Consider the following 25,729-nt stretch of genomic DNA (forward strand, 5'->3'; position numbering starts at 1 on the left):
GACCGATCCAGGGAGCTCCGCCGACCATCCGACGTGGACGGTGAGGGGCTGCCCGGGGTCGTGTCCATCGCCTCTGCAGAGGCACTGGACGACCGTGCAGGAGGCACATTGATTTTTGAGTTAGACCTCGACCTGTGGGAAGAGGTCTTTGGGCCCGCCGACCCGGGGGTCTGCGTCCCCTCCTTTGGGGTAGGCGGAGTAGCGTGAGCTACTCCACCAGACGGCGCGGATGGCCCCGCCCCAGGCTCACTACGTGTGGCCTGGACAGGTGCCGAAGCCTGGTGTGGTGCGCCGCGCCCACGCACCACATCGGCGAAGTTTGTTTTTGCAGTGAAGGTGAATTTGTTTGTTTGAGAGTATTGCCTTCTTGCTTCTTTGAAAGAAATGTTTTGCGTAGTCTTGAGAGTAATGATTTCTTTCTCTTTTTTCCAGGACGGACAAGCCCTGGAGTAGGCAGCATGGTCGCCATCACAGTTTGCACACCGTAGGTTAGCAACACATTCTTCGGATTGGTGGTCCTTCGAAGAGCATTTTGCGCAAGTTTTGCGGCCGCGACAACTCTGGGAGCCGTGGCCAAATCTCTGGCAGTTGAAACATCTGCGTGGGTTGGGAATATACGGTCTTACATTTATTTTCAGGTAACCTACTTCAATGGATTCGGGTAATGTGCTCATGTTGAATGTCAAGATCAGGTGTTTGGTGTCCACTTCTTTGCCATCCTTCCGGATCTTGATCCGGTGGACATCTATAACTTCTTGGTCAGTAAGTCCTTCGAGCATTTCCTTTTCAGAAAGGTGGACAAAATCTATTTCAGAGATGACGCCTCGTACAGTATTCAGAGACCGATGTGGGGTCACAGAGACAGGGATGTCCCCAATGGATACAATTGTTGCAACTTTTGAGTGTTGTATGCTGTCGCGCAGTTCAAGAAGTAGGTCACCACTGGCCATTTTTGACACCTTGTAGCCAAGGCCTAAGGCATCCGTCAAGCGTTTTGAGACTTGGAATGGGGATATTATCCTTGCTTGGGTTTCTTCTGCTTTACTGTGAATGACATGAAATTTTGGAAAGGATACTTTTCTTTTCTGGAAAAAGTCATCTGCTTCGGTCCGCCCTCTCTTGAGAGAGCGATCAAGTTTTGAAAGGGGGGGAGCCATAAAAAAATGTAGTTTTTCGGTCATGGTGCCAGCCACCCACCATGGAGTCCAACAAGGGGACGCGACAGGTACTTGAAAGAAAGTCCTGCCCACGCCAGCTGTACACCTTAACTATAACCTAATATGACTCAACTCAGGGTAGTTGGTCACACACGGTTAACCCTCGCCGCCAGGAAAAAGAAAAAAAACAAAGAAGAGAGGAGGATACAGGAAAGTTGTAAGAAAGGAAATAGGAAAGTGAAAGATAGAGGGGAGGACAGGAAAAGGCGACTGCCGATTTCCCCCGGTCGGGTCAGGCCGGAGGTGCCGTCTACAGGAATCTGGGGCCAAAGTGGTGTGTTGCCTCCGCCGAGGGGCCTTAAGGGTCCAAACGCTCGGCATCGGCTCAACCACCAGGATCCCCTTTTCCCCGGACACGGCGATGCCACGCACGGCTAAGCGCGGATGCTCGGGTCCGTGGTGATGCATTGTTCACCATCATCCCCCTGCGGGGATGTCCCTGCGGATGCTCGGGTTAACCCCGTGGTGTCGCCACTCACCAACGTCTGCATACTGCAGACGCCTCCCTGCGGGGAACGGTTGTTCACTGTTATACACAATATAATGTTTCAACTGGTACTGTTATTAAGTAGGTTTGAGTACATTACAAGCAGCTCACGGGTTGCATTATCTTGTGAAAAAAAGAGGAAAGACATCAAGGAGAGGGCTGGGTCGGGCTGGTTGGTTCATGTTGAATGGTACAAAACAGCACTGATGGACGGGACGGAAGAAGGCGAGACATACACATGAGCTGACAGCGCATGTGTCTGTCTCGCCTTGTTCCGTCCCGTCCGTCAGCACTGTTTTGCCATACCATTCAACATGAAAGACATGTACACTCACAAATTTTAAACATGACCATGTTTTTAAACATGACCATGACCATGACCTAGAACCAAACTACTTGCCTTTTCCAGTCCACAGGCCTTGAGAGTGCGAAGGCTAGTCACCAGGACTTCTGCCTTATCATCCTCAACATATCCCAGGACACGGCCATCAAGGACAATGACATATGACTTGGCAACGTTTGGCTTGATGCCATCCAGTGGTGCCATACCCAAGCTGACAAGGAGAGAGGGCAGGTGGCTGGTTGGGAACTGCTGGTTCACCACCTGCGACACAGCAGCACAAGGCATGACACCAAAAGCTATGACAGGTTCAGGGTTCTCAGTGAACGGCACAGGAGCGAGATAAGGATGCAGGCCAGATACGTTGGCAGACACAATACTCAGCAGAAGGAACATACTACTACAGTCGAACCTCCATGTAACGAACCTCAATGTAACGAAATTCGCGATGTAACGCATTTTTTTCATTTCCCAATCACTTCCCCATTGAAAACCATGTATTTTTTACGCGATTTAGCGAAGTAATTTTGCTCCGCACTTTCGATGTAACGAAGTCCTTGCGCATCGCATGCATGTGCCAGGAGCTACCTTGACAATCGAATGAGAGCTAAAAGTTTAGCCGAGACGAAACGCAGTTTGTATTTGCCCTTTTACGCGCCAATTTTGCCGGCAGTGTGGGAATCTGCGAGAACGTACCGCCGCGCCATCTGTCGTGCGCATACAAAGCCCGCGGCATGGAAGTTTCAAGACGCGCCGCGCCATGACGCCACTGGCGAGCTGTAGACTGAACGTGAAAGCGCAAACCGGAATTTTCTTGCAGCGTCCGTTCGTTTTTTTTTTTTTTGTGTGTGCGATGTCCTCGTAGACAACAACAAAAAAAAGTCTTCAGTGTTGACAAACTCGTGGAGCTAGTGTGGTCGTACCTTTAAAACGGGTGAGCGGCGAAAAAAAAAAAAAAACGTGCCCTGGCAGAGGAGGCGAGTGGTGAAGGGGGTAGAGGGGAGGCGTGGCGTGGGAGGCGCGCGCGGTGCATTCTGGGTGGGCGGCTTCGGCGCGCTCTCGGCGCGGCCCGTGTGAAATGCAGCACGCATCAGAGAAAAATAAAGAAAAATGTTCGCATCGCTCACGCCGGCGCGGTGGGATTGTGCACGCGGCGCGGTTATACTCCGACGTAGCGCGAGCGCGCGTGCGCGCGCGGCACGTCGCCGTGCGGAATGCAGCCGGCTGCATTCTGCGCCGGGCGCCGTCAGAGCGCGCCGGTAGCCGCCGAACACGCTGGCGATCGGGCGCCGCTGTTTCGCGGACGTGACGTCGCCGTGCCGCGCGCGCACGCGCGCTCGCGCTACGTCGGAGTATAACCGCGCCGCGTGCACAATCCCACCGCGCCGGCGTGAGCGATGCGAACATTTTTCTTTATTTTTCTCTGATGCGTCCCCGGCTGCAAATGTTCAATGCTGATGATGATGATACCAGTAGCGACATCTTGTGGCGGCTTTCAGTACTAGGCGCTGCGCTCGTTCTTTTGCTATGCGCACACGAAGAAAAATGATGCCGTCGCGGTGTTTGCTATCACTCATTATGCTCCTGATGTAGAAAAAAACATCCGGTGCCCTTGTTAGCGATACTATTACTCGATTTTCTTGCATATTTCCTCAATAAGTGATTTACAAGTTCCCATCAACAAGCAGTGTTCCTGAACCAGTTATACTTTATTTTGACAGCTGAAACATGGGAACCTCGACGTAACGAAATTCGCGATGTAACGAAATTTTCGGCTGCAAGTAGGACTTCGTTATATCAAGGTTCAACTGTAACTGCACGGTTCCACTGAAAACCTATTTGCCCATACACCACGAAAGTGCCCATAGTACAGTGGACACTCTTTAAATAGAACCTCGTGGGACCAGGAAAATATGTTCTATTTATCAGGAATTCAGTTCACAGACAGAATGATTTGGTACAATAATTTAGAAGGGTTCAAGGGGAAACATGGGTCTTGAAATAATGAAAAAATGCAAAAATTTCGGCTTTACAAAAATGACACGTCTGGATTCAGTATACTCTAAAGTACCTATCTACAAATTTTCAAGGGCTTGTTTAACCCCTAACTATAAAAAATCAATATATTTGATCCCTCCGAAGCGCTGAAATGGCGAGTTCGTGCCCTTCTCTTCCCGCAACCACGTCCTTGATGGCTGTCATCCTCCTGGTCTTATTTGAAAGCTGGATCCCTTCCCTACATACTGGTACTACTCATTATTGAGAAATCTTCTTGTGACGTCTGCATTTCGCCATTTTCTGAGGCCTCTAAAACGACCTCCGAATGGCTGGCACATGCATTTCAAATACCATTTTCTCAGCTTCGTGTTTTTTTGCCGACATGACTAGTCTCACAGAAGTTTTCATAACAATTTTATAGTGCAATTTCAACTTTGCGCTGCTTTTAACTTTTTTAACTCAGGTCTTCGGGACTGGTCCAATACACAATACTAATTATATCATTCTTAGCTTTGTCAACTATCGCCTTTTTATATAACAGGTGAAGCATTTAAAGCAGTGCCAAGAGCGATTAGGCACAGTGTGGCTAGATACCCAATGCCTCGAAAACAGAAAATATTTATGTGCTGTCTCAAACTTCATGCCAGCACACACAAAAAACACCGCTGGTGCTTGATATTTGTTTCACAGGAAATCACAAGAAATTATCTATGAAGTCAATACTGCTAAATTGGAACAAAATAAACCAAAAATGAAATGATAGACAAGTACTACTACTTATTGGAAAAATATTGCAAATATTGCGGTTCTATATTTGCATGGATATGGCAACTGAGCCAAAATGATGCAACTGACTCAGCAAAACAATATATATTCAGCCATCATATAATGACGCGATTAAGAAATGCCAAGACATGCTTAGAAATTGCTGATGTATGCCACGAGAAACCAATCAGCAAGCCAGAACACACTACCTCAGCCAGGGCTGTCATGTGGTTCAACAGGCCACAGGGGGTACCATCAGGTGTGTGTACAGGGCACAGGAAACCTGCAACAAAAGAAAGCCACAGCAATGAAACTTCCTGCTTCACCAGAACAGTATGATGAGCTTGACCAATATACCGTAAAAACCCGCGTATAATACGAGGTTTTTTTCCCATAATTAGCGTCCTAAATTTCCACCTCGTACTATTTGCGGATCCGAATAAAAATTTTCGAAGTTGCTCGATGTTTTGGTTTCGTTTTTGCGGCGTGGCTATGGCTTCGCTTCGCTATTGGCGCGTGGCTACGGCTTGGCTTCGTTACTCTCGACAAATGACGTCACGACGTCGTTTCTTTGTTGATCCGTTGGGTGCGCCGGGGGGTCGCGGTGTGCCGTGCGCCTGTTGACAACACACGTGCTAGCATGTAAGGCACGCTTCGTGAAGTGGATATTGTTTTAGAGAGCACGATGTCACGGTCTCGAAAACAGTACTCGGCTACTTTCAAGCGATTTTGGCTGCGGAGAACATCGGCAACGGTGCGGCCGGGAGGCAGTTTGGTGTCGTCGAAGGAAGCATTCGTGGATGGCCACAACAGAAAGAAGCCCTTTTCGTGTGCAGCGGAATGCGACAAAGCTTTCGCGGCCGTTTGATGGTTGTGTAAACAAACCGTTCAAGGACGCAGTCAGGCGGTGCTACGCAGAGTGGATGCACTCAGGTGAGCCTGCAGTGACGCCAACCGGGCGGCTGAAGCGGGCTTAAGAAGTGCAGCATCTCGAACGCCCTCGATGGCACGGAAGATGAGTACATTTGGGATGATTTGTCGGACAAAGAAATGTTCGAAGAAAGCGCTACTGAAGAACAAAGTAATTGAAGTGAAGTGCGGGATGCGATTTGAATAAATGTCTTCTATGAGCTTGTGTTACTCGTATTATACGCGGGTGAAACTTTTTTTCCCATTTCGCGTCTCTAAATCTTAGCCCCGTATTATATTCGGGTTCGTATTATACGCGGGTTTTTACGGTAATTTTTACCCCACAGCCACTTCATACCTGGCCTCCTTCAATAACTTATTTTTCGTGTTTGTAAAGCTGTCTTGCACATCCCCTAAACGTGCGGTGGTCAGAACTATAATAAACATGTTCCATGAGGATAACAGTGGCCTAGCCTCATTTAAAAACTCTGAGAATGGAGAATGGTTGTTATAAACTTTCCACATTTAAAGGCTCCCCAGATTTCAGTGGCAGTTATTTTTTGCATACTAATACTTGATGGGCTTTTATGGTAGCCGTGCCTGAGTTTTAACCGCAGAATATTGCTTTTACAATGACACCAGTATTTGCCATAACACATTGCTCCTGCTACAGTAAAACAAACATGTCCTTATTATCTTAACCTATCTTCTTACTTTGTTGCTTTTATCTTTTATGTCTGATCTAAATGCATGCTAGACATAGCACTGGAGTAAGGTCATCGCAACATATTAATTCTCAGCCAATGTATATATAAAATGACAATGATTCCCTGTCCCCTTATGCATGGCATTAAATCTATATCCACAAAGCTCTTCCACTTCTAACAGCCTTAAAATTATGATAAAAAATGCACCTCATTCATTTAGAGTGCAAGTATAAGAATTCATTAATATTCTTAATAGGTACACAGCTTCAACAAATTATTATCAATTAATGATGTACCTTTTCAAGAACAACCCGAGCATAGGTAACCATGTAGCACTCTCACATAAAAGAAAGCTGAAAAAATGAAACCACATGACGACCTTATATGATCTTGTATATGCAACCATCTTGACACTGTGCTTGACATGGTTGCCATAGAACTCTTCATGGGGACGAGCTACTTTGAATGGTGTTGCAAGGCCACGAGGCCATAAGCTCATAAATGTGTGACGCCAACAGATATTTTAGACAAACCATCCACAGAAGAGCATGATTTATGGTGTACAGCAGAACCTCGAAGATTTGCTTTTAGTTAAGGGGAGATGCGGGTCTTGAAATGAACATTTTTGTTGCAAAAGCAACACTACGCCAGCCAGCTCGGCTCGTTGCGTGGTCGCCCTTCAGCCGTATGCCGTGGCCCACAAACGACCTTGAGCCGCCGTTGCCTAGCAACACCGCAGCCGCGCTCCAACAGATGGCGCCGCCGTCGATGCCGCTGTAAAGATGTGCTCCGCTGGGGTAGAGGGAGAGGAGGTGTCGCTTCGCGGGGGTATATATACGTATATGCACATCGCCTCAGTGGATTCTAGTCGTTATGGAGAGCGCGAAAGGGAAGCAACAACGAAAGAACAAAGTGAGGTAGAGACAACGCGCTCAAGAGACGGCAGAAGAACGTGCCGCACGACTCAACAAGCGTCGTAACTAAGATGTGGCTAGAAGAAGTCGTGCCACATCCCAGAGTGACTCTTCAACTGTAGAAGAGACCAGTTTGAGTTCTCGAGAGCGTCAGAATGAGACGCTGCGTAGACGATGTGCCAAGGAAACGGAGGAAGAACGTGCAAGAAGACTCGAGACTTTAGGAATTCAACTAGGGTTAACCAGACCACGGCCAATTTTTATTATTAAAGATATCGTAATGAAATTAGGTGTATGTATATGTTTCTTCTTACTATTTTCAAAAATTTAATTAGTTTCAGTACACCTCAATTAGTTCCCATATTATAAGAAAATAGCTCAAGCCTAATTAGTTAAATTCTGACGGGTTGTTAATACACTTGCTATACTTTCTGGTTTCTATTGAAATGGAGCTGTAGCCAAAGACCTGCTATCGGGAGCTATGTTGTTGAAGTACCGTCTTTGTCAAAAGTAACCAGGCTGCCGCGACGGCTGCGGGAGCAGGCGCGCGGCCGCCGCTCGCCCGCTCCGAGGGTGCAGCAGCTGACGTAACTTTGCACCCTCACCCTCGTTTCTTAGATATGATAAAACTAGGCGCGTAAGATGTGCGCGCTGCGCTTTCGCGTGTTCGGAGCATGGTTGCGCCGACCGAGGGCGCGCTGTATAGCAGCGGTGCTCTTCTTTCGTTACGGGCAACTACGCTGAAGTGGACACCTCGCGTTTATCGCTTTGTAATTTTCCGTGCTTACGTTATACACCACAGTTGAAACGAATAAATAAAGTATCATTTTTCTGCTCGTTTTGATGCGTCTTAATTAAAGCAGGGTAACGGACCTCGAAATTTAAATACGCTTTTTCCGGGTTGCGTTACGTATTGCTGCTTGAGTGCACGCATATGGGGAAGGTTTTTGCCTTTAGCGGTTTTCGAGGCCATTTACCTCTTTTTCTATCCGCAAATCGTTTCTATTAGCCCCCTTGTTACTATGCCTATAATGGAGTGCGATGCTTCGGTTTGGTTTATTAGGGTTTAACGTCCCAAAGCGACTCAGGCTATGAGGGACGCCGTAGTGAAGGGCTCCGGAATTTTTGACCACCTAGGGTTCTTTAGCGTGCACTGACATCGCACAGTACACGGGCCTCTAGAATTTCGCCTCCATCGAAATTCGCCCGCCGCGGCCGGGATCGAACCCGCGTCTTTCGTGTCAGCAGCCGAGCGCCTAAACCACTGAGCCACCGCAGCGGGGTCAGTGCAATGCTTCGTTGCAGAAATTTCTTGCATTTGCTTGTTGCTAAGGATTTTTAAATTTAATTTAGACGCATCAAAACGAGCAGTAAAAATGTTTCAACTGTGGTGTATAGAACGTAAGCACGGAAAATTACAAAGCGATAAACGCAAGGTGTCCACTTCAGCGTAGTTGCTCGTAACGAAAGAAGAGCACCGCTGCTATACAGCGCGCCCTCGGTCGGCGCAACCATGCTCCGAACACGCGAAAGCGCAGCGCGCACATCTTACGCACCTAGTTTTATCATATCTAAGAAACGAGGGTGAGGGTGCAAAGTTACGTCAGCTGCTGCACCCTCGGAGCGGGCGAGCGGCGGCCAGCGACAGCGAGCGCAACGCCGCCGCACGGCCGCGCGCCTGCTCCCGCAGCCGTCGCGCCAGCCTGGTTACTTTTGACAAAGACGGTACATCACCATATAAAAATGTTTTGTCTGAGCATCATAATTATAAAGTATAGTCAGGTGACATTATGGTTCACAAAATTTGAATGTTTGACTCAGCCAAACAAAAACAGCATAGCTTCACAGTTCACTTCTTTCTGAATTCAGCTGTAATAGATTAATTGAATTTGAACCATAAAAACATAACCAAAATTTTCGTAAGACCAGCCAAGTTGGCAAAAAACACGAAGCTGAGAAAATTTCATTTGAAGTGTGCATGCCAGCCATTCGGAGGTTGTTATAGAGGCCTCAAAAAACAGTGGAATGCGGATGTTCCAAGAATATTTCACAGTAGTGAGTAATACCAGGTAGCAGGGAAGGGGCCCAGCTTTCAAACAAAACCAAGATGGCGGCCATTTGGGACGCGGTCATGGGAAGCGATGGGCGCGAAGTCCTACCGCATTTTGCTCCGAGATCGCTATTTCCGAGCTTCGTTGGCGCAAAAGATATGGTTATTTTAGTAGCTGGCAGTCGAATTTGGACCTTGAAATTTCTTAGGCAGGATCTTCAGGGTGTACTGATCTTGGATACACCACTTTCACAAAACCTAAATTTCCGAATTTTTTTATCATTTCAAGACCCGCATGTCTCCTTAATACGCTAAAAACTATGGGCAATAAAAAGGTCCCTTGGAATTACACTGTTTTTCTTCCATTTAATATGTTCCTGCATAAAAGATTTCTTGGTCACTATGTTCGAAATTTCAACCAATTCTGGTTGTGTAATACGTTTAGCAACCAATCGAACATGTGGGCCAAACCTGGGGGCACAAGACATGAGCAAGGATGTGGCGGGAGTCGCCTGTCACAATGATTAAAAAAAAGGAAAAAGAAACTTTCCATTAACACATGAGTGGGCCCTTCCTTCAGGGACGCGATGTAAAGAGGAGAAACAAACCTGCTGCTTCATTGTGCCTATAGGCAAGGGGGCAAAGCATCTCAGAACTATAATGATGTGCTTACACAGAAGCAAGTCAGGTCTAAGGAATGCAGAATCAAAGCGAAGCTGCTGAGACGGCTTCCCTGCAGTGCACTGGTGCAAGGGGGCGAACCATCCAAAAACAATGAGGAAGGGATCCCAGCTACTTTTGCCATTGCCATCAGCGGACCGGGTGTGTTGTGAAGTTGCTTCTAAATAAAGACAACAAAAAGAGAGAGCGAATTCTGCGAGCACTAGAACTGGAGCTGTTCAGAACTCTTCTGCATTATACCAATCGCATTATACTCTTCAACAACCAGGGCTTCTTCATGCAGCTCACATCCTTCATAATTGCTCCAAAATCTGAATGGCAGTGGTTATGGTGCTCGGCTGCTGACCCGAAAGACGCGGGTGCGATCCCGGCCGCGGCGGCTGAATTTCTTTGGAGGAGAAATTCTAGAGGCCCGTGCACTGTGCGATGTCAGTGCACGTTAAGAACCCCAGGTGGTCGAAATTTCCGGAGCCCTCCACTACGGCGTCTCTCATAGCCTTAGTCGCTTTGGGACGTTAAACCCCATAAACCAAACCAAACCAAACCAAATCTGAATGAAAAATTAAGAGAAAGACTGCAGCTTACATCTAGTACTACATTGTGCTAGATGTGCAATGAAAACAATGTCAATAATAAAGGGAAGCAACATTGTGCATTCAGCACCCTGCCCCCCAACTCCCTTCTAGTTCCCACTCCTCTCGTGCTTTACCATCCCTTCACATGCCTTCACGCTCTGGACATCTTACATCAACATTGTATCCAGGCATTGGTTTGACTAAGAGCAGTTGTTGTAAAAATAAAAAAATTAAATTAAAAAAACCTGAAAATTTTATGTCCCTACACTTTCAAGACAATCTGAGTGAAGCCAACAAAAAGGCTGCGGACTGCAGTATTTGCTCACCCCAGGCCTCTGGTAGCAACTTTCGCACAGTGGTGGTGCGCATCTCAGCGAAAAAGGCACCCCGGTGGACACAGCGAAAGTGGGACAGGTATCGCCAGTAGTTGAGCTTCTCGGCAATGATTGTGGTGCCCGTGAACTGCATGAGGCCCAGGCCCGACTTCGTGATCACGTTGCCGGTGGCCAGGAAGTAGTTCATGGCAGACGTGATGTCCCAAGAGGTCGACAGTGCCCGACTGAAGTTGGCTGCATGGAAACGGCAAAATGTCCTGAGAATGCGTGTGGTATACTTATACAGTAGAACCCCTCTACAGTAAAGTAGCATGGACTACCAAGAATCCTTACTATATCAGTTGTTGGCGTTGGCACGGTTCTGCACATTTTATGCTACCATATTTTCGATTTCGTCAAAGCCTTGTGGAAGTACCACATCTGCACAAATATAATGCAAATGGGGGGAAGAAGGGAGTTAGATTCCATAATAAAACCTAAACTGCGTGTGAACACGGCATCATCCGCAACCTCAGTATCATTTAGGAGCCAACAGTTGAGAAATGCGCACAACACAATTGAGTGTGGCAAAACCACCCACAACAGGGTCGCCGCTGCTTCATGCTTTGCGCTGGCCAGTGCTGCCAACGTTCGCCATTTTTCCTTGCCCTACACCTCACTGCACTTTTACAGTCTTTCCTTTCTCAGTTGGATATGTCATCTGGCACGAAGGTGGTGAAAACTGCAATAGCTTTCCCTCTGACACACCTTTTTCCACATGACACGACTGTGATGTGGAGAAGTCACCTTAGCTGGCACTTGGTCAGCCTCCGTCACATGGTGGGAGTGCAGTACAGGGAAGCTGACCTAATTGATGCTTGGTTTTGGTGGCCTCTGGAATCACCGTAAGCACCTTCGAAACGATGCTAAACTTTGGAAAAAGTCTCCCTGTTCCTCTATTTGAGCCCGCCCGAGTCACCGTCCCTTCACTAACTAAACCGCACTACTCTTATGTTGGTTACTCTAGTGTGGGTTTGCACATCATACCAAGAGGCAGTCCTTGCTAGCAGTGTTATCAATGACATGCAATATAAGTGCATCATAAAGCCTGTGCGCTTTCTGGCATTTACATAGCACTTCAATGATAACATCAACAAAATGCAAATGAATGTACATCAAATATTATCCGAATTACTAAGACATCACTTCGTTATAAATTTAAATCAATATGTTAGAGGCGAGACATGCAAAACAGCACTAGTGAATGCACTCACCCACGGTCAGTTTGTACGAGGGTCCTGTTGTCTTAATTTTCTTTTCTATGTTTTGCCTTATGGAGTACAAAAACCCAGCCAGCTTTTCCTGTGAAATTAAAAGAGAAAAACAGAGTGACAAACAGTTCTCACCTGCACTAGCATCTCCCAATCCACAATAACATTTCAAGCCTTCCAAATCCCAAATGGAGCCATACCTTGAGCACCATAAGATACAAGTGCCCGGCAAGCAGAACTTCATGGTTCATCGGGTTGTCCGGAGACTCGATAGCGCACTCTCCCTTTGCAACAGCAAACAGCTTCTTTATCATCAGTCTTGATAAAAAAAGAAATAAAGAAAAAGCATGAGCCAGCTGAAGTTTCCTAACAGTCTTGCACCGCAGCTGAGGCGCAAAGCGCTGAAACGCTTTTGAGATGAATACTTACAATATTATGTTGAACTTGTCAACATTCGACTCCGTGTGCACACAAATGCAATGCCTAAAAAAGCAGAATGATAAAATTACACTCAACAAATGACGCACAGGCAAAGGAATCTGACAGGAATCACTCAAACAGTAATGACTGCTATTAAAATAATAATAACAATAAAAGTAATAGTAGATTATTTCGGAGAGTTCTCAAACTTATTTGTCTCAAGGAACCCCAACAGCCTTCAACATGTGCCAAGGATACAACCCAACTACTTGACACAATAAGGGAGTAATTACTCATTGGCATCCACCCAAGCGCAGCCATACGGCTACAAAGGAAAGCTATACAGCTTTCTCAGAAACTTCGTAGTTAAAGAAAAATTCGTCCTGGTCCGGGGTTCGAACCCAGGACCATCGCTTCACCGGAGCAGTCGCTCTACCAATTGAGCTAACCAGGACGGCAAGCTTATGGTAGGGCAAGAGCGAATTGATCAATAACTTGAAGTGGGAACTGTGTTTGTCAAAGAGTTATTGATCAATTCGCTCTCGCCCTACCATAAGCTTGCCGTCCTGGTTAGCTCAATTGGTAGAGCGACTGCTCCGGTGAAGCGGTGGTCCCGGGTTCGAACCCCGGACCAGGACGAATTTTTCTTTAACTGCAAAGTTTCTGAGAAAGCTGTATAGCTTTCCTTTGTAGCCGTATGGCTGCGCTCGGGTGGATGCCAAGGAGTAATTACTCCCTTATTACAAATCTACTCCACCTTGGGGGATTCCCCTAAACATTTGACCAACTTGACACAATCTGTTAAGGACAGGGTTAATTGGAGAGACATGGGAGAGGCCTTTGCCCTGCAGTGGGTGTAGTCAGGCTGATGATGATGATGATAACACAATCTGTGAAAAAAAAATTGTGAATGGACCCTTTGCACTTTTGTGAGTGTTGAATGCATCTGTTTGTTCTCTTGCTTTCAGCGATTAGTTTTTTATTCAATGCCCAGCTCTCACTCATGCTTGGACCTCCAAGCCTACTCCAAAATGAGTTTTAATAAACCAGGTACTACGCCTGCGTTGCGCACGGCCATCAGAAGTGTACCGGAAAGGGCGGGACAGGCCAGTGTGGGTGCTCACAGAACCCACTAAAGCAGCCTGTGGAACCCAGTTTGAGAACCCCTGGACTATTTAATTTTTTTTTTTATCTCCCCAACTCCAAAAAGCTCTAATGGAAAAAGTCATTACTTGAGCAGGAAGGCCGCCACTTCCTCATCACTGTACCACTCAGGCAGCCTCATGCAGATGCGGAACTTCTCCCCTATGTACGCTCGCACCTGGTCTCGAGTCAGCAGGCCTTCGTTCTGCACCTGCCTCAGCATGGTGATGACGCATCTGGAAGAGAAGTAGTGGAATGAAAGACTCGTTTCTGAACACAACCTATTAGTCTACAGGCCAATCTGAAGGCAATTGGCATCCTCCCTAACTTAAGTGTTAAAGTCAGTGAAGTGCACGAGAATGCGCAACCATTTCAGAGTTTGTTCGAAACTAGACTTTCCTGCAGTATGGTGGGACTTACAGTGCTCACTGTGCAGCTTGAAAATGACCACTGGTACATTTCCACACCAGTCCTGGCATCCCAGCTAGCTTAACACATCAGAACAACCTAAGTGACAGAGCTTTCTGGGGCACTTCATGTTCTTTCCGTTACCTAAACCATCATCATCATCATCAGCCTGACTACACCCACTGCAGGGCAAAGGCCTCTCCCATGTCTCTCCAATTAACCCTGTCCTTTGCTAGTTGCCGCCACTGTATCCCCGCAAACTTCTTAATCTCATCCGCCCACCTAACTTTCTGCCGTCCCCTGCTACGTTTGCTTTCTCTTGGAATCCACTCCGTTACCCTTAAGGACCAGTGGTTATCTTGCCTTCGCATTACATGCCCTACCCAAGCCCACTTCTTCCTCTTGATTTCAACTAGGATGTCATTAACCCGCGTTTGTTCCCTCACCCACTCCGCCCTCTTCCGATCTCTTAACGTATAACAAGGTCTATCCTTACCACCTAGCAACCAACACTGTACAACCAGCTCATTTTGAAATGCTTTAGGCTTTTGCGTGATAAAAGCACCAAATAAATCAAATAATCACCAGCTCAGTCAAGTGATATTGGTATTTTCCAAATCGGCTCTCTTTTTCAAAGCAGGAAGGAATGGGAAGAGTCAACTCTTATTCTAGTTAATTATTTCTAGTTGAACTCAATTATATGTGCCTCCAATCTAACAGACAAAGTAGGCAGTGAAAGAAAGTCAGGTCAGTGGATGAGGTTAGGAAGTTTTCAGGGATAAGGTGGCCACCGCTGGTGCAAGGCAGGATTGATTGTAGCTCATTGGGAGAGGCTTTTGTCCTGCAGTGGACACAGCTTGACTGATGATGACAATGTACTAATCAACACAGCTTCATGACAAGGTGATAGATCTAGATTTAGGCCTCCTTTAAAAGAAGCTTGCAACACAATACAGCTAAACCTCGTTACAGCGAACCAGTAAAAAATCTGAAGATAGCTTGATACAGCCGAAATTCGTAATATAAAATTTCGTCAGACATGCAGGAAACAGCAGCACACTTCACTCAGTGAAAAGACAGCAACTCAGGTGATCTTTATTAGAGGAAGAGGGAGATCTTTTCTGATGTTTCAGAACCATTTGAAGGTGCTCGTGGAAATCTCCAATGCTGTGAAAAACTGAGCACCACATAGGTAGGCTTCCCTACAATAGCAGGAGGCCAAACACCAGCTAACGTAGCTTCCCACATCACAGCCATATCGCTGTGAAAAACGGTACAGCCTTTGTCAAAAGTTTAGAGCCCAGAGGGTTTGCTTCTAAGAACTATTGTGGCGCTCGTGCAGCACACGTGGAAGTCCTACGCATCGGAGGGAGCAGGACCAAAAATCTTCTTACCTTCCGGAGATTTGGGACGCTGAGGACGCATTACGAGCAAAGCAGTGTGGCCCAGAAGCAAGCCCCCTGGGCTCTAAACTTCTGACAAAGGCTGTACATCAGAGCAAAGGTTATCACTGTCTTCACCACCTTCGTGATGGCGGTCTGTGACGGCAATTGCAGTAACCTCCTCAGTAGCGCAGCGTGTGATATGCTACAACCATTCTAAGCATTCAGAAGACTTAGTGGGTTGGTTTTTGTTCAGTGATAAATAGTGTTTTTAAAAGGAAACCTATCTATCTATTGTGTATTCTGACCTGAAAAAACAATATTTCGGTTACAGTGCGGTACCGCTTATAGTGGAGATTTTTGCGGCCCCCGCGACATACTTATGTTACAAGCGGTCTACACTGCATTTCTTTTGTGGTCAACTGCGTTCATATACAGTCGACGACCGATTTTTCGGACTCTCTAGGGACCGCGAAAACGACCGAAAAATCGGGCAGTCCGGAAAATCAAATTTCACCGAAAAAATCGCGAACTTATTTCCACCATGCCGGAGAAAGCGGCCAATTGTATTGCACACATTCTAAAGCTCCTCATGACTATATTTCGCCGCGCGAAATACCGTATAAACGCGTATAAGGGCCGCACTTTTTTTTTCCAGATTCGAGGGCCAATTTTCGGGGTGCTGCCCATACACACGATATGCGAAAAAAAAAATTTTTTAAGTAAAAACACACCAACCAGGGAATGAGCGACATTTATTCTACGTTCAATCGTCACTCGCGAAGTATTTAGACACCTGAGCTGGTGCTGCGCTCTGGTGCATGCTCATGCCAAAAGAAGCCGCGCAGCATGTCCGCTGTCAACGCGTAGCCGTTGTTCCGAAATTCCATCACATAGAGGAGCAGCTCTTCTTCCAGTTCAGGAAACTCGCACGGCTTGACTCGGAAAGCGCGCTTTTTGCAGCTTGTGTTTCTCTTTTGGTTGCACCATCATCGGACGCACTTCTCGGCCACGTCGAATTTCCCGCCCGCCGCACGCTTACCGACCGCGTTCGAGAGCTAACTCCCAGCCGTGCAGCTTAAGGTGCTTGCCCATCGCGCTAAAACTGTGAAGCTCGGCGGCAGCACGCGAAAGCCACTACCACGGCGAACGCGCTAACACGCATGCTAACACGCCACGAAAGGCTGGAGCTGGCGATACTGATGCCGATGTGAACAGCGGAAAATAGCGACAAAGAAAAATGTTGATGATAATGATCACGGCGCCATCCATAGACGGAACTTGGAAGCTCCGGTGCGCGCGCGTGGCCTCCGCGAAAGGCGCAGCGCCGGAGCAGATCGCGGCCGCGATAAGATCCGGCGGCGCGCCCGAAGCGCGCTTCGATCGCGGAGGCCACGGCGTGCGCGTAGCCTCCGCGATCAAGCACTCCGCGATCGTATTCGCGTTCCGTATTCGGGACTAAAGACTCGGCACAGATGAGTTCCGTGAACTCAGACTACGGTTCAAGTTCGTGCGGCGGAAGACATTCAAGGACAGTACGAATTCGAAAACACACGAGCGCAATGTGCCGACTCGCGCAGAATTTCAGCGTCGCAAGAGGCTCCCTTTAAGCTTGAATTTCGTTTTGTTTGATCAAGTTTTCGATATCTCCTGCAGTCTGAATTAATGAGGTTCCACTGTACACATTATATGGCGGCTTGGGTACTGGCGGCGAGTGCGAACGAGGTCCGAAAAATCGAGTGGTCAGTTGCGGTGCGTCCGAAATTTCAAGCGCTCTTACACATTGGCTCTATGGTCCATGTCGCGGTGCCACGAAAAAGTCCGAATAATCAAGCATGTCCGAAAAAACAGGCGTCCGAATTTTCGGTCGTCGACTGTAGTTAGGAAGAGTTCGATATTGCTGATAGCTTTTAATATCCGAGTCCCTTATATCAAGGTTCGACTGTATGTCTCTGAACTTGCTTCAGGTTTGCTCACCCTTTGAAGAATGTGTCCTTTTCCTTCCCCGCAGTGAGCTCAGTGTAGATGTGGTAGTCAGTGACATCACAGAGGGCCTTGAGCAGCATCATGACAGGCATGAAGAACAGTTCCTTCATGTATGAGAACATGGCTTGCACCGTGCCATTGGTCAGGTAGTGAAGCACCATGTTCTGTGGAGAGAGGACAAAAACTCTTACATCACCCCATCTCTATCAACAAACTGAATCATGAGCACACTGAAAAACCGGAAGCTTATCAGCCATGAGTTATTTTCCGCGCCACAAAGTGCAGTGCATGGCATTTTGTACCGATGATAAATCTCGAGTCATGCCCTTTCAACTCTTTTTGAATATCCAAAGCAATGTGTTATGCTTTGCAAGGAAACACACAGAAAATTAAAAAGAAAAGAAAATACTAATACCTTGGGGCACTGGCCCTGACTACTAGTAGTTACTGAACAATGCACTCTGCTTCGCTTACTCATGCACGAAATACATTGGCTCGCAAGTTTGTGCCAGATTACTGCAATGATATTTATAAATGACAACACACTATACCAAACACAACAAAATCAGCAGCTCAAAAAAATAAAATCTAACAGGATAATGTTGCTTCTAAGAGCAGGAATTTACTCACCGTGCCTATCTGGTCTGGTTTCACAGAGCGAAGTGAGACACCATATTCCGAAAACATTTTGCCCCTATTTTTCCAGGACTGGCGCACCATTGCAATGGGCTAGAGGAAACGTGAAAATGGCACTGTTTTAGCTGAGATATTTGAAAATAACACTGACACCATGAAAATTAAAGAGCAATTTTCACAATGAGTAATGAAATGAGAAGAGTAAGCCTATGATTGACCAAAGTAATATTTTCACACTTAGGATGGTAAAAAGTGCTTCGATGCCATGCAAGTACCACAAAAATCCTTGCATTTTTTTTTAATTTTTTCAGATCTTAGCACATCAAACTTCCGCCTTGTATAGTAAATCCAAAAGATTTCAGCTGAAACTCTCTGTTCCGGTCTTGTTATTATTCAGCCCTACCACCATAGGCTTCCAGCGAGAGGAGGTGCTATCTATAGGTGGCATCGGTTCACTGTCTCAATTTCGCCCCATTTCACCAAGCTGACCTCGCAACACCCATGCTACATCGGAAGTAGGACGATCACACCGTGCACGATACTGGGACAGTGAAAACAGTAGTTGGCTGCTTTTAAAGGGAAGGCAATCGTAGCTGCTGAAATCAACAGCACCGCGCATGGACTGGGTAAGGTAGAGACAGCCTGTAGATACTGCCGCTGGATGGATGAAACCGCAGGGGCGCGATTACGAGTTGCTCAAAATCGTCTCAATCGGAAAGTGTCTCAAAAAGTGTCTCATTTGCCCCGTTCCTATTGGTCGGTCGTGACCAGCGGCCATATTGGTTTTTTGCGTCACCGGCCGACGTCAGAAGTGCGCCAGAAGTGGTGACGTTGCTTGCCTAATTATGCGAGCCGATTGAGACGATTTTTTGAGACTGGAACGAGTGGTCTCAAACCGCTCGAGACAGAAAATGGCGGTTGTTTACATGGCCGGTGGCCGCGCGAGCAGCGGTGTAAGAGGGTGCATGAAGACGGTTTTGACATGCCGGACGAGTTGTTTCGACGTTTTGACATAGGAAGGAGCATAACGGCTGTGCGACGAACTCGCCGTTGAACTTGGAGGTGTGCGGGTGAGTGCGCGGTCAGTGGAGCGGCAAGTGCCTGTGCGCGCCTTCGCCGCCGGTGGGTTTCAAGACACCGTCGGAAATGAAGTAAACGTCGGCGTAGCCCAACCGACTGTGAGCAAGTGTTTGCGGTGAGTTGCGGAGACCACTGTCAAAGTTAAGTCGCAGAAGGTGCGCGCTTTCCGGCGAGACCCCCAAGACAAGGCGGCGGCGAAGGAGGACTTGCTTCGCATAAACTTTCGCCACCGCAGTATCCCCGGCGGCGTCATCCGAGCACATCCGAACGGAACGGCAACAACACCAACATGAATGACAAGTGCTTAACCCGAAGCGGGCGGCATGAGTTGGTTACGAGGCGTCGTGAGTGATTGTTGGCGCAGTGACCGGGCGCGTGCCGGCTCTTAATTCCCGCAGTGAGATTGCAAGCTCCCAGCAGCTGCACCGGTCTGCTCCCGTGTGTCGGCAGTTGCTGCAGTGTGATTATTCATAGTCGCCGGGTATTTTCGGAACAAAAATAAATAGAATCACGCATCGCCCTTGGAGCACATTTGCCATCGATAGCAGCCTAGGTGAGTTCACACTGGCGAGTCGCGGAGGTCGCGCGACAGGCTTAAATCGATTTGTTACGCTCCCTCCCCGCTTTACATGTGCTTCGCAAACCGTGAATAATTGACCGAAATCGGTCGCCTAGAATACTAGCGCGCAATAAGCGCAATAAGCGTGCATTTTTACTCGCAATAAGCGTGCATTTTTACGTTTTTGCTACCGACAAAATTATACTCGTTTATTCGGGTCTTACTATACATATACGCAGGGTTTTACAGTATGCAGCAAGAAGAGCAACATTCCATTTTCTTTAAAGCAGTTCTAGCCCTCAATCACACCAGCCCTTGAAAAAGTAGGATATACAGCCTAGTGCAAAAAAAAAAAAAGTCAGGACTTAAGATTCTTCAGTGTTACGTACTGCAGTTCAAACAAATTCAATGTCAAAAGCACTTGAGCAAGCTAGTGTTGAGAAAAATTGCTCAAAAATTATGGGAAAACATGCTGTGCTTACATAATTTCTCCTTGTCATGATGAGCATTCTGATGATCTTCTCATTGCCATTAACGATGAAGTAACCACCGAATTCCTGAAAAAGCAAGAGATTATCACAATTTTAATCTCTGGGCTCATAAATCAATATGTAACAATACTTTACCACATCATCACCAAGGTTTATTTTTTTTTTTTTTTCACACAAATATTTCCCCTCACCCAGTCTTGGCTTCATATCTAGTAAATAGAGGCAAATATGTACACAGATGTTCAAGGAAGTGTTTAATAAATATGTGCACATTTTATAAAACATTGAAATTTTAGTTTTGACAGCTCTAAATTGATTAGGCAGGTGCTTTCCCATGTGTCAAAAGAACACCTGCAGAAGGGAATCAGCAACAGCTGAGGTGTTGACTGCAGGTAAGGTATTTCTAAAATCCTGCGTTACACTTCAGAAAGACTTCTATCGGAAAGGTTTCTAGATACCTCCTAACAAATTGCATCTCCATTTCTGTTTGCAGCCTTCCCAGCTTATTAATACTACCCACATGCTCTTACAAACCTTGACATTTTGGAAAGTTCTAGTGAGTTTAATAACCATGTCTTAAACGCAGTGTGCTGTATGAAGAGGCACCGCATAACTCGAACTCAAAGTTGCAATACTCACGCCCTCCTCTTCTCCTCTTTTCACAAGCTCTGCAGGGGACATCTTGGCGATGTTGCAAGCCTGAGACTGAACAATGAATGAGAGAGAAAAAATATATTCTTAAAATTCGTACAAAGCAGAACAATCTTTGTGACCACTTTGAGAGACGAGGCACAAGATGCATTTAAGCCCAATTAAATGAAGCATAACCTTGACGTAACAGCGATGACTATTCCTTAGAATTCCAACGGAAAAAATTTTTATAAAAAAAAAAGTGTACACTGATACGCACGAAACAAAACTTGAACTCTCTGCTTCATCACACGAAACAACTCTGGTATTGACCAAGAGCTTCTGTTTGGTGGTTGCTTCTATTTGGGCAGTGAAGCTTGTACAGTAGAATCCCACTTCTATGTTCCCAGGTGCGGTGTTTTTACGTTGCTACTACGTTTCCATGAGGCAGCCCTGGGCAAGCTCCCATAAAAACCCATGTAATACAGACTCAGTTGTTACGTCTCAACTATTCAGCTTTCCCACATGCTGTGTCGCAAATGTCATTTTGAGACATTTTGCCGGTGTTTTGACAGGCTACGTAAAAGCACACGCGGAACGCCGACAACATATCGGCCAAAACGGGGCTCTAGACTCCATTGCTGCTTGGCTGCCACTGCATTTGGCGGCTTCTGGCGTGTTGCACCCACAGCATTATCAAGCATGCTTACAGGTGGAGCGTATCTTGCTCTGGGTGTTCCGTTAGTACAGATCCTTCACCGCTGCAGTGCGAGCGTGAATGACCGAAGGGGTGAAAACGAAACTATGCCATAGCAACACCAGCGCGTGGGCAGCACTGTACAAAATACACTTGCACGGTTGGCTCCGAGGCATGTTTCTGTCATCCACGTTTTTCTTATTGCTTGTGCAGCTTAAAAACACAATGTCTAAGCTACAATAGATTAGGATTGAGTACGCAGACAGAGCTATCACAGGGCGTTCAGATCATTCTGTGCATGTTAACGATCATGAGAAATGCCAGAGAAAAATGCTGCACTTGCAAGAAGTAAAAAAAAAAGGACAACGATGTACTTTTTATTTTTTTTTTATTTTATTTTCAAGTGCGCTTCCTGGCTACTACATCTTCCTCCGCGGCCCCGTGAGAAATGTAACAGTGGGGTTCTACTGTACATCCACTCCACAGGAAAAGTTCAGCATATCAGCATTAACCCAAACAGATTTCTCAAGTCTGCACAAGATACACAAAAAATTTTTTTTTTCAGCTGTAGCTCAACAGTTCTTCCACTATGACTTTCCTCGCTGCTCTTTGCTACGGGCCTTTGTGCCTTCAGAAGCATGCGACATCATCTTGCCACTAGGGGTGCGTGAATATTTGAGCTTCAAACAGCTCACGTATGGTATTTGCTATTCAATTCAATTCTCGCTGCACTTTCACTATCTGAAACTCCTTAACATACAGAAATTACGAATTTCCTCTTCATCTAAAGCCGTGGTGAATGGTTTTATGGTTTCATGGAGTTCATGGGATTCTTTAACATGCACTCACTGACATCGCACCCTACACAGTCCTCTAGCATTTCGCCTTGATCGAAATGCCACTGCCGCGGCCGGGATCCAACCGAGGTCTAACCACAGCCACTGAGCCACCACGGCAGCTTTAAACTCATGGTGCACAATGCGGCGTTTCCAAACAGCAGTACCTTGAAGTAAACTTGCTCTTTCCTCAAAGAATCCACTACTAGCATGCGACAAAGTCTGTGCGCAGTGCTAGACACTGCATAAAATAAATGCGCTGATGACCACCGAGAACCATCGTGGCACCGTCGCAGCGGCAGAAAACGAAGTGCAGCACCATGCAGCATATCACTGCATTGTGCCATTATGCAGTCAATAGCTGGCTGGTAACATGACTGGTAACAATCCTCTTGTTTTAGATCACTACGATAAGAGACATGGCCCGATATATATTCACCACAAGGAAACATCTCAGAACAGCAGGATATAAGGCAGAATATAGGAGAAAAAAAATATGGCAAATGAAATACTATGGACATTGTCTTCAATGCCAGATCATGTAAAGATGAAAACCAAGAACTGAAAATGGTTTGTCCTAACTAAAATACAGATGCATGACAAAGTAAGCAGCGAAGACAGTAGTCAGATTCTTGAGCCATGCTAACAAATAAATGGTGCAGAACATGCAATTCACAGTAAGAAAGCAATATTCCACACAAAGGACAGAGGGTGACCCGAGCCCTGTAGGTACACAGGAAATGAAGTTGACCTGTGTCGATAGAAAAAAAGGCCAAAAAAACATCACTGGCTGATTTGGAAGCACCCCGTACTATATCGACAGTTTTTTTTTTTTTTTTGCTGACCTCTGAGGCCAGGCTACGCAGCCATTCACTTTGAAATGCCAATCACGGAGTCCTCTTTGGTGTAAATGCCACAAGCTTGAATCGAAGGGCAGGAAAATTTTTAAATGCAGAATCTGTCAACAACCAATGCGTCTCGTGCTGCTGGACGAACATAAAAACACCCACAAAGCCATACAATCGATTTTTGCCGAGAATAAAAATTGGATACAGCTGCCCACAACGTCGCTTCAAAGCAAACTGAATAAAAACCTATTACTCAGTAACTGAGCACTAAGGAAGGAGGAAAAAAAGAGCATGATGCAGTGCTTCTGTTGCACCTAATTTGAGTAAAAAATGACACACAGCAGTAGGCCACTGTTGTTTGGGAAAACAACGGCACTAACTGCCAAAGAAATTGCAGCACTCATGTGGCACAAGTCCTACCTAAAACCAGTACTAAATGCAATTACAAACACAATCTTTTTTTACCTTGACCATTATGGGAACTTCTCCAACAGTCTTCTTGACGGTGTCCTGCTGTATGCCATTGATGCTCCACACGACTGTCACATCCAACTTGCCTCTGTATGTGGTGCCTCGATTTCTGCACTGCACACAAGCAAGCACAATCAATACAGACATGTCAAATGGTTGCCAGCTGTATCACATACAGTAAGTAGCAAACTACACTGGTAGTTTGTCGCACCTACTGAATCGCAAAACACGTCAGCCACAAGGATCCTCCTTTCATTTTGACATGAGCATACTAACTAATGCTTTCAAACCTTTTGGATGCAGCTGACCATTCTTGCTCAAAAAAAAAATTTTTGTTTGCCTCAAGAAAGTCATTTAGTTTTTCAGCGTGAAACAAAACCACCTGTTTATTTTCAGCAGCTATGGACACAATTCTTTACAAAGCATCACAGTTTGAAACTGTAACACCAAAAAACTAGCATTGATCAAATAGGCACACAAAGGATCGTGGCATTCTATTTCTTTGAAGACAAACATGCTACTGGATACCCAGATTAAAGGGTAGTTTTACGAATGACAAAATCTATTCACATAATTATGTGAAAGGGCATACTGCCAAGTTAAGTGTTTTCAGAAATACTGATTACTGTGTCTGCTGGCCAGTATAAAAAAAGAACACTCCATTGTTAGATTTGTGCAAAATACATATGAAATGAAGTTCAACTACATGTCACAGCCATTGTTTTGTTGATGAAATCGAAAGAGCATGAGAAGAAATTCAATTATAAATTATTTAATGGTAGTAGGCAAATGTCACAAGAAGATCCATGTATTCTAATGTCTAACACATCATTTTAAAGAATAAAACATGAAATAAAAACTAGGTGTCTAGAGTAATTTAAAATTTTTTTGCATTATGAACTATCCATGAGTGGCAACAATTACGCACTTAATTACAAAGCAAAGCAAAGGTGCCACAGGTTAGGTCTCAGGTTGGGTGCCACTTACTTCAGCAGGGTAAACCTGTGGTGTCACTACACCAATGGTGTTTTTGCTGATCATAGGGCTGCCAATGTAAGGATCCTGCATACAATACCAGCAAAATGAAGGTTAGCAACATAATAAAACAAGTATACCCAAAATACCAGCCGCATTTAACTGCAGTAAATAAGTAATACCACAGATGTCCTGCAAATAGCCCGTGGTAATGATCTGGGACATATGGGCCAAGGGGCCCTGAAGCCCACCTCTCAGCTTTTCCCTGCATTCCATTCAGTTTCTTCTCCTAATTGAATTAATCTGGATTAACTAATACTTTGACAAATTAATATAGAAAGTCGCCACTGGCCAATCCCTTATGCAAGGGCAGAGAAGTGTGTACTGAAAAATTTTTCACCAAGAAATAGATAAAGAAAAAGGGCAAGCACATGATTAGCTAAGCATCAGCAGCATTTACATCAAGCATTTACAGCATTGGGATGAACACAAGCGTGGGCTCCATCCCAGACTCAAGCTGAAACTCTACCTCTCAGCATGCTAGAAATGTTGAGAAAGGAAAGAAAGAAATGTCAGCATCTGAGCAATGCTTTGCATGGCCCCTTTAAACCAAACAGTGTGGCTTCGAAATCTGCATGTGAAATTCGACTTGTTAAACTCGACTTCAATCAATTTTCTAATTACTTGAAAACCACAAACAATTTCCTGCAAGACTCTTAAAAAAAAAAATGGAGGAGTCACCAAGCTACCAGTACATGAAGCAATAAAACCAACACATGCACACTTCTCTGCCTTTCTCATGTTTTTGGCCTTGTCCCACCTAATAAAAAGCTTTTACAAGACTCTGAATGCATTTGGGCCCGTAGTTCTCAAACATGTGCTCATATTATTCATTTCAAAACTATTTCGTGCACTGTGTGTTGGCTAGCACTGCTGGAT

General features: G+C 45.9%; 1 protein-coding gene and 1 non-coding gene across 2 annotated transcripts in view; one reads left to right on the forward strand and one right to left on the reverse strand.

The window, feature by feature from the left end:
• Polr1B (RNA polymerase I subunit Rpl135) overlaps positions 1–25,729 on the reverse strand; it is a 67,959-nt gene that overhangs the window by 40,030 nt on the left and 2,200 nt on the right. Inside the window, exons 4-16 of the mRNA XM_089545772.1 lie at positions 24,803–24,877; positions 23,810–23,929; positions 20,973–21,038; positions 20,325–20,399; positions 18,198–18,296; positions 17,559–17,731; positions 13,881–14,027; positions 12,658–12,711; positions 12,429–12,546; positions 12,232–12,319; positions 10,970–11,212; positions 5,017–5,090; positions 2,105–2,308 (exon numbers count right to left, since the gene is read on the reverse strand). Of these exons, the coding sequence (XP_089401898.1) occupies positions 2,105–2,308; positions 5,017–5,090; positions 10,970–11,212; positions 12,232–12,319; positions 12,429–12,546; positions 12,658–12,711; positions 13,881–14,027; positions 17,559–17,731; positions 18,198–18,296; positions 20,325–20,399; positions 20,973–21,038; positions 23,810–23,929; positions 24,803–24,877 (1,536 nt within the window). The remainder of the gene's footprint in view (positions 1–2,104; positions 2,309–5,016; positions 5,091–10,969; positions 11,213–12,231; positions 12,320–12,428; positions 12,547–12,657; positions 12,712–13,880; positions 14,028–17,558; positions 17,732–18,197; positions 18,297–20,324; positions 20,400–20,972; positions 21,039–23,809; positions 23,930–24,802; positions 24,878–25,729) is intronic.
• Positions 13,213–13,286, forward strand: TRNAT-GGU (transfer RNA threonine (anticodon GGU)). Its single transcript has one exon. It is a non-coding gene; the product is annotated as a tRNA-Thr (tRNA).

Source organism: Amblyomma mixtum, chromosome 5 (genome assembly GCF_055824585.1).
Source record: "Amblyomma mixtum isolate Tamu chromosome 5, ASM5582458v1, whole genome shotgun sequence".
Lineage (NCBI taxonomy): Eukaryota > Metazoa > Arthropoda > Arachnida > Ixodida > Ixodidae > Amblyomma > Amblyomma mixtum.